Here is a 17,925-nt window from a genome sequence, read left to right as displayed (position 1 = left end):
CAATGATTTTTTTCTTTTCTTTTCTTGACTGTTTCTTCCATGGGCAAATTGATTGTGGATCCAAGTAACATGAAATCTTTGACAACGTTAATCTTTATTCCACTTATCATGATGTTGCTTATTGGCCCAGTTGTGAGGATTTTTTTTTCTCCTTTATGTTAAGGTTCAACATAATGAAAGCTGTAGTATTTGATCTTTATCATGATTCAAGTCCTCTTCACTTTCAGCAGACAAAGTTGTGTCATCTGCATATCGCAGGTTGTTAATGAGTCTTCCTCCTATCCTGATGCAGCATTCTTCATATAGTCCAGATTCTCTAAGCATTTACTCATCATGCAGACTTAATATATCTGGTGAAATGACACAGCCCTGACCTAAAAATGGCTCAAAGGACATGATTACCTGACAAGGAACAAAGAGCCATGTAGAGGCCCTCCCTCATCTTCCCCCCTCTCACTTCTAGTTGCCTCTTCTTTACAAAGGGACAGACACACCCAACCCAGGACACACCTGGGGCTGAATGGAAACTGATCTTTTCTTCCTGCCCAGACTTTCCAGCTGCCAGCTGGAATGATTGCAAACGCAGCAGAAAACAGATCATTACTAACTGATGAGGCCGAATTCCTCCTTTAAGATAGCTCTGAGCCTGTTGCAGCCCTTTGAGAGAGAAAAGTATGTATGTGAAAATATGTGTGTGTCTTAAAATTAATGGATTTGGTCAGGCTGAGGTCTAAAGGGGAACTCTCCCTCAGAATTCCATATACACCTGCAAAGATCTGGGAGGCAGTTCAGCAGGATGGAAATGAAATTCCTGCCCAGACAAAGCGTTCTTCAAACCCCTCACCTTCATTCATTCATTTCATCAACATTGACTGAGAAATTACAATGTCCAAGACGTTGTGCCAGCATCCCTTCACACTCCATAATTACAGTTTTAAAATATATCAACCCCAGCCTGGCATCAAACATGAAGTGCTTTTGCAGTCCCCAGAAGGAATCTATGTGAGTTGACTTCATATATATACCTATTCTGGCATCCTGGGGAAGCATCTATGTGAAGCTTACTTCAGCCTCTATTTTTAAATTCTGTTAGAATTTAAAATCAGCCCTGGCTGCTGGATGCATTCAGGAAACACAACCAGAGCCTTCCACCTTGGCTCTTACCAAGTCAACTCCTTCCATCTGAGCAAAAGAAAATGAGCATATATAAGACATGCTGGCCCAGTAGAGGAAGGCACCAAGGAAGACTAGAGGTGAGCACCAAGAGATGGAGACATGCGGTTATTTCCCCATTTGGTACACTCCGGCCAACATGAGAAGGAGTGATGCAGGGGCAAGCTGATGAAATCATTGATTCAGGGAGGTTTTTTACTTTCTATTTTATTTCCAAATAGAAGGAAACCTCATATTCTGCAGTGGATTTAAAAGCAGTCACATCTAAAGACTAGAATTGATTAATTGGATGGCTTCAAGATCCCTTGGGACCCCAGGTTTGGCCATTGAATTGAGCAGGCAAGGCTGAGCTTGGATCTTTTAAGACTTGGTCATGGGCCAGGTGTCCAACCTAAACACAGATTTTTTAAAACATCTGAGCAAATTCATGTCTAATTCAGAAATTGGCACATCTCTTTCTGAAAGGAAGTGCATTCAGGCTTCTATGAAAGCAGCCAGTGACAAACTAGAGTGTAAAATCCAGGGAAGAGGAGTCATAATGTCAGTACCTGTCTAGCTCCAGGGAGGATAATGCGAATCAAAATCAGCCCAAGGCTGACTCCTCTGAGGCAGACATCAGACATTCCTCCACTCTCCTTATGACCAACTCTGATAACCTACATGTTTCCTACACACTCTCAACCTCTTCTCTTCTGGGTTCAACAATCTATTGCAATATGGCCACACAAAGCTCCCACTCCACATTGACAGTTGAATGACTTATTAAGGAAGTAGCAAGATACAGTTCATGGTCAAAATGAGAAACATGTAGATAGTCTCTCTTCTCCCAGGCAGAACCGCTTTCAGCTCCTCTCAGTCCTTCGGGGACGGGCTCCTCTGACCCTGCCAACTGTCACACCAGCTTTACCACTGGGTCCCTGCTGGGCCTTTCACTTTCTTTAGCATTGCTGCCTTTGAAGAGGTTCCTTCCCTCCCCTTTCTCTGCTAATTCTTTCTTTGCTCTGCTTTTTTTCCTTCTGTTTCTTCCAGCTACTTCTTTTCCTGCTTCTTTCTGTATCCAAAACCTCTATGAGACTAACTGCTTCAATACACAAACTCTTATCAGTTTCAAGGCCTGACACTCCCACCAGGACCATGAGCTGACCACCAATCCAGTCAATAGGCCACTGACACTTCATTTGCATAGTAGGCTATTTGTTGTTGTTAAGTGCCGTTGAGTCGGTTCTGACCTATAGCGACCCTGTACAGGGTTTCCGAGGCTGTAAATCTTTACGGGAGCAGAAAGCCTCATCTTTCTTCCACAGAGCGGCTGGTAGTTTCCAACTGCTGACCTTTCATTTCACAGCCCGATTTGTAACCACTATGCTACCAGTAGGCTATAGTTACCTCATTTTTACAATCTATTGACCAATCCCTGCAAGGTGTATATAAGTCAATAGGGTAATCCGTAGCCCAGGATCAAACAAAAGTATCAAAACCAAATTGTTTACAGCTTATCCAAGAAATGTCAATCAACTTGGACAAAAGTAACAAACTTTCTAATGTAGAAAAAAAAGGTGAGATTTCAAGAAAAAAAATTCCTGATTTTGTTTTTCCAAAGAACCAAGGCAAAGGCCGCATAAAAGACTCATTTCATGATATATGGCTACCAGCTTTTGCCATGCAAATGGTTAATGCTCACTTACTAACTGAAAGATTGACAGTTCAAATCCACCCAGAGGTGCTTCAGATGTAAAACTTAACAATCTACTATAGTCATGGAAAACCCTATAAGAAGCATGTCTACTTCAAAAGACATGGATTTACCATGAGTCAGAATTAATCCAATGGCAACCGGTTTTCATTTCTGTGTGTGTGTGTGTGTGTGTGTGTGTGTGACAGAGACAGCTAAGAATGGCTTTCCATTTTTAAATGGCAGAAAAAGAAACCAATAGATGAAAAGTATTTTGTGACAATGAAAGTCAATGTTCATTGTCCATAACAAACTTTTATTGGACCATAGCCACATCCAGTCATTTACTTCTTGTTTATGGCTACTTTGGGATTCCTGGGGTGGAAATGTAGGGTCAGCACTGGACTGCAAGCTACAAGGTCGGGAGTTCAAACCCATCAGCTGCTCCTCTGAAACCCTATGCAGGGTCGCTGTGAGTCAGAACCAACTCAACAGCACTTAACCACAACAATAGCTACTTTTGTGATGCAACAACCACACTGAGTAGTTGTAGCAGAGATTGCATGGCCCACAGAGTCTAAAATATTTACTATCTGGTCCTCTGCAAAAAAAGTGTGCAGACCCTGAAGTAAGGTAAAAGAATAGTCCTGTGTCAAAGCAGAGAGAGGAGAGGGTTACATAAGTGATTGTTTAATAAACTGAATGAGACAACTTTGTTGAAGAACCTAGTGATCTTTTCCATCAGTTAAACCACAGAGCGGGAGCCAATTAAGCATGTGTGGCATCAGCAAGGCAACTTACCAATAACACTTGCGAGAGGAAGAACGGCCCGCCATCTTTATTACATTCTTGGAGCTTCCAGAAAAGTGAATCTGAATATCCCATAGGTTCCATTTATCACTTAACAAAAGCTTTCACTCTTGGCTCTGGGTTGTGGGTCTCCTTCCAGCTCTGACCTGTTGTGCTGTGGGGTCAACCACAAAGGACTCAAACCTGGTCTAGAAGGGGAAGAAGTAAGCACCCTAAATGGGATCCTGGTGATGTCATGTAATGTTAGATGCCAGTGAGTCGGTTCTGATGCAAAGCATCAGCTGAACACATAGCCATTCTCACAGTTCTTACACTTGAACCCAAAGATGCTACCACTGTGTCAGTCCATCTCCTTGGGGGTCTTCCTGGTTTTTGCTGACCCTCTACTTTACCAAGCATAGTGTCCTTCTCCAAGGACTGGTCCTTCCTGATAATATGTCCAAAGTACTAGACATGAAGTTTTACCATACTTGCTTTTAAGGAGCGCTCTGATAGTACTTCTTCTAAGAAAGATCTGCTTGCTCTTCTAGAAGCCCATGGTATTTTTAATATTCTTCTCTAGCACCATAATTGGAGTCCTTGTGTGGCACTGTGGGTTAATGCACTGGACTGCAAAGTTGTTTTGAACCACAAGGTTGGCAGTTCAAGCTCACCAGTCACTCCTTGGAAACCCTATACAGGGTCACTATGGGTCAGAACCAACTTGATGCACTCAATACCACCAACAGCATCATAATTAAAATGCATCAATTCTTCTCCAGTCTTCCTTATTCACTGTCCAACTTTCACATACATTATGAGGTTATTGAAAATACCATGGCTTGAGTCAGGCACACCTTAGTCCTCAAACTGACATCTTTGCTCTTGATCACTTTAAAGAGGTCTTGTGCAGCAGATTTGCCTAATGCAATACATCGTTTGATTTCTTGACTGCTGCTTCCGTGAGTGTTGATAGTTGTTCCAAGCAATTGGATCCAACTTCAATCATTTCTCCATTTGTTATGTTATTCATTGGTCCAGTGATGAAGATCTCTGTTTTCTTTACCTTGAGGTCTAATCCATACTGAAGGCTGCAATTTTTTTTATCTTCTTCAGTATTTTAAGTCCTCTTTGCTTCCAGCAAGCAAGGTTGTTTCATCTGCATATTGCAAGTTGTTAATGAATCTTCCTCCAACCCTGATGCCCCGTTCTTCTTCATATAATCCCTACAGTTCAGCAATCCTCTCCCCTGCTTCCTTGGAACAGATTGGAAGCTGCCGATCCCCTTGGAACCTGTCTATCCACCACTAATCTCCTCGAGTATAAGTGCCACCAAAGCTGGGGGACGAAGCTGGGACTTGTCTCCACGAATAGCAAAGACCTTCCGAATCCATGATGTAAGTCTTCCAAGGATTCTTTTCCTCCCTTATCATTTGCAGATAGAAAGTGAGAATGTGTCAAGGGGTGAGGTAAGCAAAGGAGGCACATCTGTTGACAAAGACCAAAAGAGCAGGACTAAAAGGAGCTCTGGTAGTGTAGTGGTTACGAATCGGGCTGTGAACCGCAAGGTCAGCAGTTCAAAACTACCAGCTGTTCCGTGGGAGAAAGATGAGGCTTGCTGCTCCTGTAAAGATTTACAGTCTCAGAAACTCTGTACCGGGTCACTGTGAGTCGGAACCGACTCCACGGTACATAACAACAGCAACAAGCACTTGCAGGAGGACGTCAAAGACCATTGCCTTCAGTATGGACTACACCTCAACACAAAGAAAGCAAAAATCCTCAAAACTGGACCAATAAGCAATGTTATGATAAATGGAGAAAAGATTGAAGTTGTCAAGGATTTCATTATACTTGGAACCATCATAATCAATGCTCATGGAAGCTAAAGTCAGGAAATCAAAGGACTCATTGCACTGAGCAAACCTACTGCAAAAGACTTCTTTAAAGTGCCAAAAGACAAAGGTGTCACTTTGAAGACTAAGGTGTACCTAACCCAAGCGATTTTCATTCACCTCATACACATGTGGGAGTTGGACAATGAGTAAGGAAGACTAAAGAAGAATGGATGCATTTAGATTGTGACATTGGTTAAGAATATCGCGATACCATGGACTGCCAGAAGAAAGAAAAAATCTGTCTTGGAAGAAGTACAACCAGAATGCTTCTGAGGATAAAGGAAGGTGAAGTTTCATGTCATGTACTTTTGGACTGGAGGGATCAGTCCCTGGAGCAGGACTTCGTGCTTGGTCACATAGAGGGCACAATCCTCCGAGGGACGCAGTGACACAACAACTTCAACAATGAACCAGACATAGCAATGTGTGTGAGGATGGCGCAGATTCAAGAAGTGTCTCATTCTGGTGTACGTAGGGTCACTGTGACTCAGAACTGATAGGACTGCACCTAACAACAACATTCACTCCACCGCCACCACCGTCACCTCCTGACCACCATGTAAGAGCTTCTTGTTGTTGTTAAGTGTCGTCAAGTTGATTCTGACTCATAGCAACCCTGTACAGGGTTTCCAAGGAGTGGCTGGTAAGTTTGAACCGCTGACCTTGAGGTTCAAACCAACCTTGCAGTCCAGTGCATTATCCCCAGCGCCACACCAAGACTCTGAGGCAAAAAATAAAATCCTGACTACACGTCACAATGCATTGTAGATCTCATCAGAAATTCCTAAAAAGAAAGAAGAGTCCTAAAAAAATCTGATGGTTTTCTGGAATTCCTAATGGTCAGTTCCAACCCTGAGGTACTGCTGTTCCTCCGCCTTGCCCTGAATTTCTGTTGTCCTTCTAATATATAAGATGGTGTGAGTTTTTATACTCTAATACCTTATCCTGTAGCTAACATTCATTTTGTCTTACGGGAAAGGCATTTTTTTTTTTTTAAGTCTTCTGTAAATCTAAGCCTTTTTCCTGGTTGTTTTTAAATTTAGAGATGTCCTTCTTCAAAAGTTAAGCATTCACTCATGTGACAAACTTCTGTTGATCACTTATTACTAGATATGTGACCCACATAGATGGAGGAAATGCCAGTCCTGTTCTCAAGGACTTTATGGTCTCATTGGGACATGATCAAATAAATAGACACCAGCAATGAGTCAGGACTCCTGGTGTGGCACTATGGGAGCAACACTGGACTGCGAGTCACAAGGTCGGCAGTTCAAACCCACCAGCTGCTCCTTGGAAACCCTATACGGGGTAACTATGAGTCGGAACCGACTTGATGGCAGTTAACAACAGCAAAAGCAGCAGCAGTAAGTCAAGTGAGAGGCGCAGACCCTTGGAGTGTGATGGAGCAGAAGTCAGAGGAGGGGCTAAGCTGCTGAGTTGGGAGACAGAAAGTCTTCCTTTGGAGGTGATTGTTTGTTGGAAGTGAAACTCAAAGTCCTGAAAGATGAATAGGAATGAGACAGGGGAAGAGGAATGAATAATGGCTGAGAAGAGAGTGATTCTGGCAGAAAAAAGATGTGCATGCAAAGTCTGGCTTCATTATTAAAAATGTGATGCGGATGGTGGTGGTGGCGGTGACCCTGCTGAAGAAAGGCAGCATGGGAAATCAGAGGAATGAGCAGAGCTAGTAGAGGACGGAGCTGAAAACCCTCTCGTCCTTCCCTACATAAACTGCTCTAATCCAGTTCAGCTCTGGCCCAATCTGAGATCCAGTGGCTTCGAGGAAAACTCCAGAAACCTTCTTCCTTGGATTGCAGCCACCACCTCTATGTGAATTTGTTTAGAATTTGATGCAAGAGAAGAAGATAAAGAAACCTCCGGAAAGTCCCCCATCTTTCTGGTACTCAGTGTCTTCATCAAGGATATGGGTGCGTGCTCTCTAACATCCGAGGGGCCTCTGGTTTTCATCAGCCTCTTTGTCACCTGCCTGCCTCCAGATCTGTTCTTTCAGGGGTCACCCGACATCCTTACGGTCAGTTCTGGGAGAAATAAAAAGCTCCCATCATTGTTTCCTGCTGTGTGGGAGGCAGGAAATGGCCTAACCCCCAAATTGGGATGAGGTTCTTGTGGTGTGTCCAGCCGCCCACTCCTCAGCACCCTCCCCCCGTCCCAGGTGTCACAGCCAGAAAAGAGACACAATCAGTCATCAGCAGTTGGGACCCAGCCACCAACATGTTGCTAACCATCCCCCCACCTCTGGAAAGCTGGAGAATCAAGATGTCAATGTTTGCTGGCCCTCCTCCCTAAACAAAGGGGGAGCCAAGTGCACCCAGGGAGCATCCTGTGGTCAAGAATCTAGGCCGGGCTCCATAGTCATTGGTCACACCTAGTAGAGCAAGAGAAGGTACAAGGCAGGATTTGGAATTGTGTCTTCAATCCAAAGAGGCCAGGAGAGAAGGGAGGGAAAAAGGAGATGAGGGGTAGGTGGCCAGGAACCAGGAAAGCCAGCTGGGAACAAGGATCAGAGCAGGAATGGAGAGGCAGGAGATACTTTCTGTAGCCATCTCGCATCCTTGTACAGGGTACTGTTCAGGATAACCCCATGTTGGTGTCTCTCCTAGTGGAACACTGCTTTGTTTCTAATAGAAGTGAAATTCGAGTCGTAGGATGGACCTCCTTTACATACAAGACCACGCCTTCTGCCTCTGAGAAGAATGGCCTTTAACCCCACAGTCTGGGCACACCATTTTCACACATGTAATGCTATTCCAAGGTTAGGAAACGGCTTCAATCAACAGTCCAACAGAGCTGGATGATGAGGCTAGGTTCCATGGTGAGAGACACTCTCACAATTAGAACTTAGGGCCCTGACTCTCCGTCTACTGGGCCCGACTCCCAGCAACACACGAGGGGTAGCCCTCTTCTCTGCCTTCCAGGGACATGCAGATAGTTACTGTCTAGTCTATTCCAACTCATGAAGATCTTATGTGCCACAGAACAAATTCTGCCCAATCCTGTGTCATCCTCATGACCCCCAGATTTCAACTCCATCACTCTAACTAAACATCTCATTGAGGCTCTCACTGGCTCTCTACTCCACCAAACATCAAGTCCTCATCCAGTGATTGATTCCTCCTGGTGACATGGCCAAAGTATTCTAAACAGTGTTCTATTGTGCCCTGCATGGTTTTCCCTGGCTAGTTTTTCAGAAGTAGAGCACCTGTCCGCCAGTCTAGAAGCTTTGCGGAAATCTGACAACCACAGGTGACCCTGTGGGCCTTTGAAATACTGGAGGCATTGCTCCTAGCATCCGAGCAACACCCAAGCCACCAGAGTATGAAAAAACTGACAGACAGGCTGTTGTCTGCCTTCCAAGGCAAGAGGAAATTAACAAAGTTGAATGGAAGTTCTGTTAATGAAAATGAGGCTTCAGCAGAGTGGGCTGATGTAGTAGCTCCAGCTTGTCTTTGTTAGAGCCTGCGATACCTGGTAACCACATACCATCTGGGTTTCTCACTGCAGGTGCCTGTGTCCTGTCTACCACAGCAGGGCCCTTTCCGACAATACATGGACAAGACGGTGGAGAAGAGATTGGCCAGCTGGAAGGAGCGCCGCAGCCGCTTTGGAGACGTTAATGTTCACAAATGCTATCAGTTTGGGCAGATCTTCTCCCCTTTCCAGGCCCTCGCGACAACTGTGAGCCAATCCTTTTACTGTAAAGGGTTTTAGAGTCTTTGGGTAAGACCAATGACAAACCCCAGCTCTTTCTCCTTTTGAGGGATGTTGTTAGTCAATTCTGGCCATAAAAATGCTGTGTGATAAAACACCCAAGCACTCAGTGGCTTATGACCAAAGGCATCTAATCTATTTTTCTCACTCACTGATTGCAGAGAAATACACTCTTTCAAGTCTTGTTTATTGCACACTAACATAGCAGAAGGGACTAAAGAGCCGAGAACACTAATTCTAGTTACCGCATTGGATTAAATCAATCCTCTTCTGGTGTGGCACTGTAGGATAAGCATTGGACGGCTAACTGCAAGATCAGTGGTCACTATGAGTCAGAACCAACTCCATGGCACTTAATGATAACAACAACAAACAAAACCAAACAGATTGGTGGTCAGAGGTCTAGGGAAGGTAAGAAGGCAGGTGGTGATACCTGTGAGCATTGCAATGGAGGGGGGGAGATTTTGTGTGAGATAAAGGGAAGTGATTTTAGCTCCCATCCCTCAACCTCACCTGCTGCTGGATCCAGGTCACTTTAGGCAAAGGTGCGGGACTATGAATCATTTGTGAAGACTGGTTAAAACAGATTCCCAGGCTTGTAGCCATTCCCATTCAGTGGGTCTGGGATGTTGTTGTTAGGTACCATCAAGTCGGTACTGACTCACAGTGACCCTAGGCTCAACAGAATGAAATACTGCCCAATCCTGGGCCAGCCTCACAATTGTTGCTACATTTGAGCCCATTGCTACCACCACTGTGCCTATCCATCTCATTGGGGGTCTTCCTCTTCTCCAACCCTCCACTTTACCAAACATGATATCCTTCTCCAGTGACCGGTCCCTCCTGATAATATGTCTGAAGTATAACAGATGAAGTCTGGCCATCCTGGTTTCCAAGGAACACTCTGATTGTACTTCTTCCAACACAGATCTGTGTGTTCTTTTGGCAATCCATGGTACTTTTAATTTTCTCCAACACCTAACTCAAATGTATCAATTCTTCTGTGGTCTTCCTTACTCAGTGTCCAACTTACACATGCATATAAACTTATTAAAAATACTATGGCTTGGGTCAGGCACACCTTAGTCCTCAAGCTGATATCTTTGCTCTTAAGACTTTAAAGAGGTCCTGTGCAGCAGATTTGCCTAATGCAATACATCGTTTACTTTCTTCATTGCTACTTCTATGACTTTCTACTGCTATTCATAAGGTGTTCAGTGACTAAATATTCAGAAGTAGTCTGTCTCTCCTTCTTCCTTGTCTGTCTTTGTCTGGAAGGTCATCTGAAACGTGTCCACCATGGGTGACCCTGCTGGCATTTAAAATACCCGTGGCATAGCTTCTAGAATCACAGCAACATGCAAGCCACCACAGTATGACAAACTGACAGACGAGTGATAGGGATTTGGAATTTCCTTTTTTGGGGAAGTGCTCTATTCACCACCGTTATATAGCATTTGTTGTTGTTGTTAAGTGCCATTGAGTCGATTCCCATGCATAACGACCCTGTGTAGGGTTTCCAAGGAGCAGCTGGTGAGCTTGAACTACCTACCTTGCAGTTCAAACGGCTTTGCAGTCTGGCGCATTAACCCACAGCACCACACCAGTACTCAGTCACTATTTCTCAACCTGTTCACAGAAAACGGTCAGTTTTGAAAGGCACACGGGGGGAGGGGGAAGGGCGGGAGGGAACCTTAGGAGGCAGCCGGCAGGGCTAAGGCTGCAGGGATAACTCAGCAACCTCCAGTGTCCCTGCCCTATTCACAGCTTCATGTTGTTGTTGTTAAGTGCCGTCATGTTGGTTCTGACCCATAGCGACCCTGTATAGGGTTTCCAAGGAGCAGCTGATGAGCTTGAACCACCGACTTTGCAGTTCAAACGACTTTGCAGTCTGACGCATTAACCCACAGCGCCACACCAGGACTCCACAGCTCCATTATTGTTATGTGCCATGGAGTTGGTTCTGACGCATAGCGACCCTGTACAGGGTTTTTGAGGCTGTAAATCTTTATGGGAGCAGAAAGCCTCATCTTTCTCCCACGGAACAGCTGGTAGTTTCAAACTGCTGACCTTGCAGTTCACAGCCCGATTCGTAACCACTACACTACCAGAGCTCCTTAGTGTGCACCAAAACCCAGACTGGGAGCTTTTATTCCACATCAGTACTTTTCAGCTTTGACTACACATCAGAATCGCCTGGCTCGGTTTTAAAAGTGTTCATGTCCAGGCCTCAACATAGACCAATTAAACCAGGAGCTCTGGGGCCCTGTCCCACTCAACAGGGTATTTTAAAGGTAACCAGCCTGACCCAGGTTTCTGGGGCCTTTCCTGATGTGAGCCCAGGAAACAACCTTAATCCTGATTTAAAAATGGAAAGTCTCATGTCTCTGGAATCTGGGCAAACCAGAATAGTTGGTCACCATATCCATAGATAGCTCCAATGTGTAGCTAAGGTTGAGAGCCCTGTTCTCTGTGACTTTTCTAAGAATTAGCCCTCATTTCTCACATTGCAGGCAGCTGCTGCTTATCCACCCATTGACTGGCCAACATTCCCTAAACATGAGCATGTGCACAGCAAAGTGCTAAGCACCGTGAAGTCAGGTATGGAAAACCCACACTATCAACACCAAACCGACGGAACACTAATGTGCAGAACTGCTGCATAAATTGGTTGGCCCAGACAATAATGGAGGTTATCCAGATTGGAACTGCCTTTTGCTAAAACCAACCTCAAAGGTCTTGCTGAAGAAGCAAATCACACCAGATAGAGCCACCCTTTGAACACATAGTGCCACTTGGGAAGAGCAGATTACCCATATATTGGAAGTAATATCACCCATGCATTGAGCTCCTAGAGTCCCTGAGTTAGCAGCTAGCTGAAATGCTAGAGATTCAAGCCCAAACAGAGGTGCTTTGGAGAAAGGTCTGGTGATCTAATTCTGAAAACTTACGGAGCACTGTTCTACTGACGTGCACAGTGTTGCCGTGTGTTGTACTCAACTGAACAACTGACTTACTGAGCTTTGTACCAAACAGAGTGTAAAGGTTTTACAAATACTTAATCCTGATGTGGCGCTGGGGGCTAATGCATTAGACTGCAAAGTCGTTTGAACTGCAAGTTCAGTGGTTCAAGCTCACTAGCTTCTCCTTGGAAACCCTATACAGGGTCGCTATGGGTCGGAATTGACTTGACGGCACTAAACAACAACAACAACAATCCTTATGACTTCCGCCACTTTGTAGATGAGGAAATGAAGGTTAAAGTAAGATATATTAAGTAACTGGCCCAGGATGACTGCATTATTAGAGACAGAGCAGGATTTGAAGCCAGTTTGCTGAATTAGCGTTCTCAACCCCCACACTCCATTTCACGGTTACTATTCTGTTGTACAGGAAATGCAAAGACTGGTGTTTCCCCGAGAACTGCCCACCGGTTCCCACACACGGAGGGCAGGCACTTCATGCTCCATAGACGGGAATCTCCAAGATTCACACTTGTCTTCCACAGGACAGGACTTGAGAAAGGATGACAACAATTGTGAGAAGAAGAAACCAGTGAGCCAGATTAAAACTCCTTTATTCCCCCCAATATTTAGAGCTGCAAAATCTAATGACATGAAACAATAAAAATTACCAAACTGTATTCTGATCCCAAAGCTGCAAGGCTTCGCTGAAACAATGAGAGTTCAGGGACCCAGAAATGCTGAGACGTTCTCAATCCTAACTTAATGCTTAGATACTTTGAGCAACATCACGAACGTGCCTATGTGTGAACATGTTTCAGGAGGGTGAAACAAATTAGGGACCACAATACCTACCTGGAAGTGAAATCTCAATAAGAATTCTTTTCTCAGTCTGAAGATGAGGGAGGGAACAATTACAATTCAATGAATCATGAATCCAGCTCGCTTCGTCTTTCTGCTTTACTATCCTCAGAATGCTGGCCGCTGAGCTAAGGCATTGCTCCTCAACGTCACAAGATGGCTGCTATGGCACCAAATACTACATTCTCATATGAACATGTCAAACACTGAAAGGGTAATGTTTCTACCCATGTTACACACACACACAGAAGGAAAACCTCTCCCAGGACAACACATTCCCTAGTCATTCTCATTGTCCATAAGGGAGTAATTTGTCCAGGTTCTAATTACACTGACAGTTGGGAGGTACCATTGCATGTGCTTTCTACTGACTGGTAGTCACGTTCTGCCAGAAAGAAAGTAAGAAAATGGATTGTGGAGAATCAATTCTTATCAGCCATGGTGGAACACTCACTCTTTGAAAATCAAACCAATATAGTCGATCCTTACGACTCATGGATCCCATACTTGCAGATTTGTCTACTCCCTAAAATTTATTTCTAATCCCCAATTCAATATCCACTGCTCATGCGCAGGCATTTGCAGACCTACGTGTGCGCAGACGGAAGAACACATGGACTGCACGTCTCAGATGAGGTGAATGAGGGCTGTTTGGCCTCTGCTCATTCCTCATTCCTAGTGACTTCAGAGCATTAAAGTATGGCTGTTGTTGTGAAGTGCTGTCAAGTCAATTCCGACCCATAGCAACCCTGTGTAGGGTTTCCAAGGAGCAGCTGGTGAGCTTGAACCACTGACCTTGCAGTTCAAATGGCTTTGTAGTCTGATGCATTAGCCCACAGCACCACATCAGAATCTGCAGTATCGGCCTATGCTGTGTGAAAATATGCCCTCTGATCATTTCTAACCATCAGTCCCAACATGCCTCTCAAAGAGCCTCTTCCTTCTTAAATAATCTTCACTTCCTTTTGATTTTAAAAGTTATATATATATATATATTTCTCGAAAGTATAAGCAAGAAAAACCCAGATCCCTCCACTTAGAGATATGCAGTGTCTACATCACAAGACTTGTGGATGGCTTTCTGAATTTAACTGTCTTCCTAGTCTCCATTTTACTAAGACCATTGGCAATTACACAGGCAGAATTTTGTATTTCTAGCACTAGACTGCAAACCATAAGGTTGGCTGTTCAAACCCACCAGTTGCTCCTTGGAAACTCTTTACAGGGTTGCTGTGAGTTGAAACTAACTCAACGGCACTCAACAACAACAACAGGACGTCTTTGAGCCAAAATCTTTTTCCATAGTTTTGTCTGAGTTTTCTCTCAGCCCCCACATCCAATGTTTCTCAGAGGGTCAATCATCTGGTCCACTTCTAGTCTAGGACGTCTGCTGGAATTACAACACTGACCCCAAGAATTACAACCTTGCCTTGCTTCTAACTTTTTAGCATACAAAGTAACCCCACCAACAAAAACAAAATCTGTGTGTTGTTGGTTTTTTTTAATCCTTACCTTATTTCACAGATTCATGGAGGATTTGACCTTTTCTGTTTTCAACACCTTCTAGTTTATTTCTGAAAAACAGAGTGCACACAAGGCAGGTATCCTCTTTCTTGGCACATGTTCTCTAAGCAGCTAATTTTACAGCTACCTTGCTTAATTTAATTGTCTTTTCACTCTCCATTTTATTAAGGTCATTTAACATTATACAGACAGAATTGTGTACCTTAGCATCTTCCATTCCTTTTAAGCCAGGGTTTGCAAAGGACAGCCTTCAACCCAGTCCTGCCTGGCTCCGGATTCTACAGAGTTCTAAAGTAACCCAACCACTCCTCTTTGTTTGCATGTTGTCTATGACTGCTTTTTACAAGATAGCAAAGTTTATGGGATGCAACAGAACTCCTATATCCCACAGAACTGCTAACAGTTACTAGCTGACCCTTTACAGATAAAGCATGCTTGTCCTTCCTAAGCCAGATTCCCCTCTACAAAGTCCTACTGCACTTGTCTCTGTTTTGTTTTGTTTTTAATTTCCTTAAACTCTAGGTTCCATTACTCACTATGTCCCACTAAACTTTCCATCACAAATATGAACTCAAGTAGCCATAATTCTAATAACTAACTTCCAATTTTCACTTTTTATTGGCTGAAGGTATATAGAACAGATCAGTTTTCCATTCAATAATTCATATATGTTTGGTTTCATGTCATTGATTTCTGTCCCCACAAGGTAACATCGCTTTTCCCACTTCCTCCTTGTGTTCCCTGTTTCTATTCCTCCTTCTTTCCTAACTCTTCTAAACTTTGTCCTGGGGCAAATAAATGGTTGATCATTCTGATGTTTGTTGCTGTGGTTACGTACAGTCAAGCCAGTTCTGATAGCAACCCTTTATAGGGTTCCCAAGGAGTGGCCGGTGAGATTGAACTGCTGATCTTGCAGTTAAAGCTGACTTTGTAGTCCGGTGCATTAACCCACAGTGCCACACCAGGACTAGCTAACATTTATTGAGTACTTACTGTGTGCTAGGATTCCTGGTATGGCACTGTGTGGTATGTACTGGACTACTAACCATAGCATAGTGGTTAAGAATTGGGCTGCTAATCTCATGGTCAGCAGTTCGAAACTACCAACTGTTCTGCAGGAGAAAGATGAGGCTTTCTGCTCCCGTAAAGATTTACAGCCTTAGAAATCCTGTACAAGGTCGCTATGAGTCGGAACTGACTCCACGGCACATAACAACAACTAACCATAAAGTCAGTGGTTCAAACCCATCGGCCAATTCTTAGAATCCCTATTCAGGGTCTTTATGAGTCGGAACCAACTCAACAGCACATAACAACAATAACAACAACAATGTGCTCAGTATTAATTCACTTAATTCTTGCAACCACCTTATAAAGTTGTTAGCTGCAGTTGAGTCAATTCTGACTTCTGGTGACATCATGTTGTTGTTGTTAAATGCTGCCGTGTCAGCTCTAACTCACAGTGACCCTGTGTAGGGTTTCGAAGGTGTGACTGGTGGGTTTGAACCACTGACTTGCGGTTAGTAGCCCTGTGCTGATCCTCTGGTGCCACACCAGGTACTTTGAAGAGGAGGCAACAGAAGCCCAACAAAGCAATGAAGCACAGCTACAAAGTGACAGAACCAACACCTATGCCCTATGCGCTCTGCTAAGCCATCATGCCCCCCTGCTGCCTGCCCTGCAGAGACAGTCACCTCCAATAAGTGCCCTGTCCCTACCGTTCCCAATCAGTTTTTCCTTATGGGTTGAAATCTTAAATACAGGTAGTCCCAGGTTGCCAATCCCATTTACAGAAAATGCCTAAACCCATTGCCAACCAAGTCAATTCTGACTCATGCATTTGGTCTATATATAAGGTTTCTGAGGCTGGAAATCTTTACAGGAAGAGACAACCTCATCTTTTGCCCATGGAGAATAACAATCCAGCGTCTAACCCACAGCACCAACCAGGGTTCCTTTCTTTGCACCAAAGCCAGGCTCAACAAGAGCCATATGCACCTGGCTCAACATACCTGCACATTCTTAAAGACCCAGTTAGGAACTGATCTCCTTCAGAACCCAGAGGACTGCCTGTGAGTGGCTTCCTCTATTTGAAGGAAGAATGGCATGCCAGCAAGGAAATTCAAGAATGTATCCAATTCCCTCCCTCAAGGTGTCTGCTGATGAAATCTCCATCACTGCTCTGTCTGCCCACAGCCAGTGTTGTCATCGGCAGTAAGGAACTATCTGCATAACCTACATCGTTACCTTGCAGTATCCGTAAAAGTTTCTGTTCTTCTCTCTCCTTATTCCACACAAAGCTCCTCCCTCCCACCTGCTTCCCAGGCTCCATACAGATACCAGCTTCACATCTGTGCTATCCCGCCTTTTCTTCCTAAGCCAGGTGCTGGTCCATCCACTCTGACTCATGGTGACCATGTGCATCTCAGAGTACAGCCGTGCTCCACAGGGCTTTCCATGACTGACTTTGGGAAGTGATCACCAAGTCTTTCTTCTGAGGTCTTGCTTTCCATTTAGAATTCAAGCAGAGATCAACCTCAGGCAACAATAATGGAAGGCAAGCAATGAGAGCTCAGATCCAGAGAGATAACTTCCAATGCTTAGACCACTGACTAAGCATGAAAAGGAACAACTATCCATTCACTTCACCACTGACCACAATCTGACACTGGACTGTGAACCACAAGGTTGGCGGTTCGAGACCACCAGTCACTTCATGGGAGAAAGATGAAGCATTCTGCTCCCACAAAAATATAAAGCCTCAGAAACCTTATATAGAATTGCTATGACTTGGAACCAACTCAAGGATACTTAACAATAACAACAATGTACAACTCTGCAGGTTCCCATTAACTACACAAATCAGAACCTGCACAGACAAAGCTTAGCTTCTAGCAATGACCTTGGGCAAGGTAGGACTCAGAGGAAAGCAATGATGATTAGTTTGCTAACATTTACTGAGAGATTAATTGGCTCCAGGCACAAGGAGCACAGTGGAGTCTGTCGGGGTCTGACCTCGACATAGTTGTCACGAGTGTTTGGTTCACGAGGAGGGGAGATCCAGCGGCGATAGGGATAGCGAAAGAGTACACAGACAAACAGAAGAAGGGAGACAATGAGGCACCCCAAAGCCAGGGTGGATACATCACTGGTGGGCAGGCTTGGGACTATAGGCATCATGGCCTCTGCAGGCAGCGACTCACTGCCCTGCAATCTTTACTGCATGCCTTCCAACCCGTAATGCACTGCTATCTTTACTCCATGCCTTCCAACCAGTAATGCACACATGGGGAGGCCCGGGCCTCTGCTTTATTTA

General features: G+C 44.4%; 1 protein-coding gene across 1 annotated transcript in view; it reads left to right on the top strand.

Moving 5' to 3' along the window:
• Nucleotides 1-16,261, top strand: part of LOC102835109 — a 42,679-nt gene extending 26,418 nt beyond the window's left edge. The window contains exons 4-7 of the mRNA XM_006833737.1: nucleotides 4,867-5,031; nucleotides 9,055-9,228; nucleotides 11,775-11,862; nucleotides 16,167-16,261. Coding sequence (XP_006833800.1) covers nucleotides 4,867-5,031; nucleotides 9,055-9,228; nucleotides 11,775-11,862; nucleotides 16,167-16,261 — 522 coding nt within the window. The remainder of the gene's footprint in view (nucleotides 1-4,866; nucleotides 5,032-9,054; nucleotides 9,229-11,774; nucleotides 11,863-16,166) is intronic.
• The last annotated feature ends 1,664 nt before the right edge of the window (nucleotides 16,262-17,925 follow it).

The sequence above is a fragment of the Chrysochloris asiatica genome, unplaced genomic scaffold, assembly GCF_000296735.1.
Source record: "Chrysochloris asiatica unplaced genomic scaffold, ChrAsi1.0 scaffold00007, whole genome shotgun sequence".
NCBI lineage: Eukaryota > Metazoa > Chordata > Mammalia > Afrosoricida > Chrysochloridae > Chrysochloris > Chrysochloris asiatica.
Note: the sequence above shows the minus strand (reverse complement) of the source record. Positions and strands in the feature narration are given on the sequence as shown.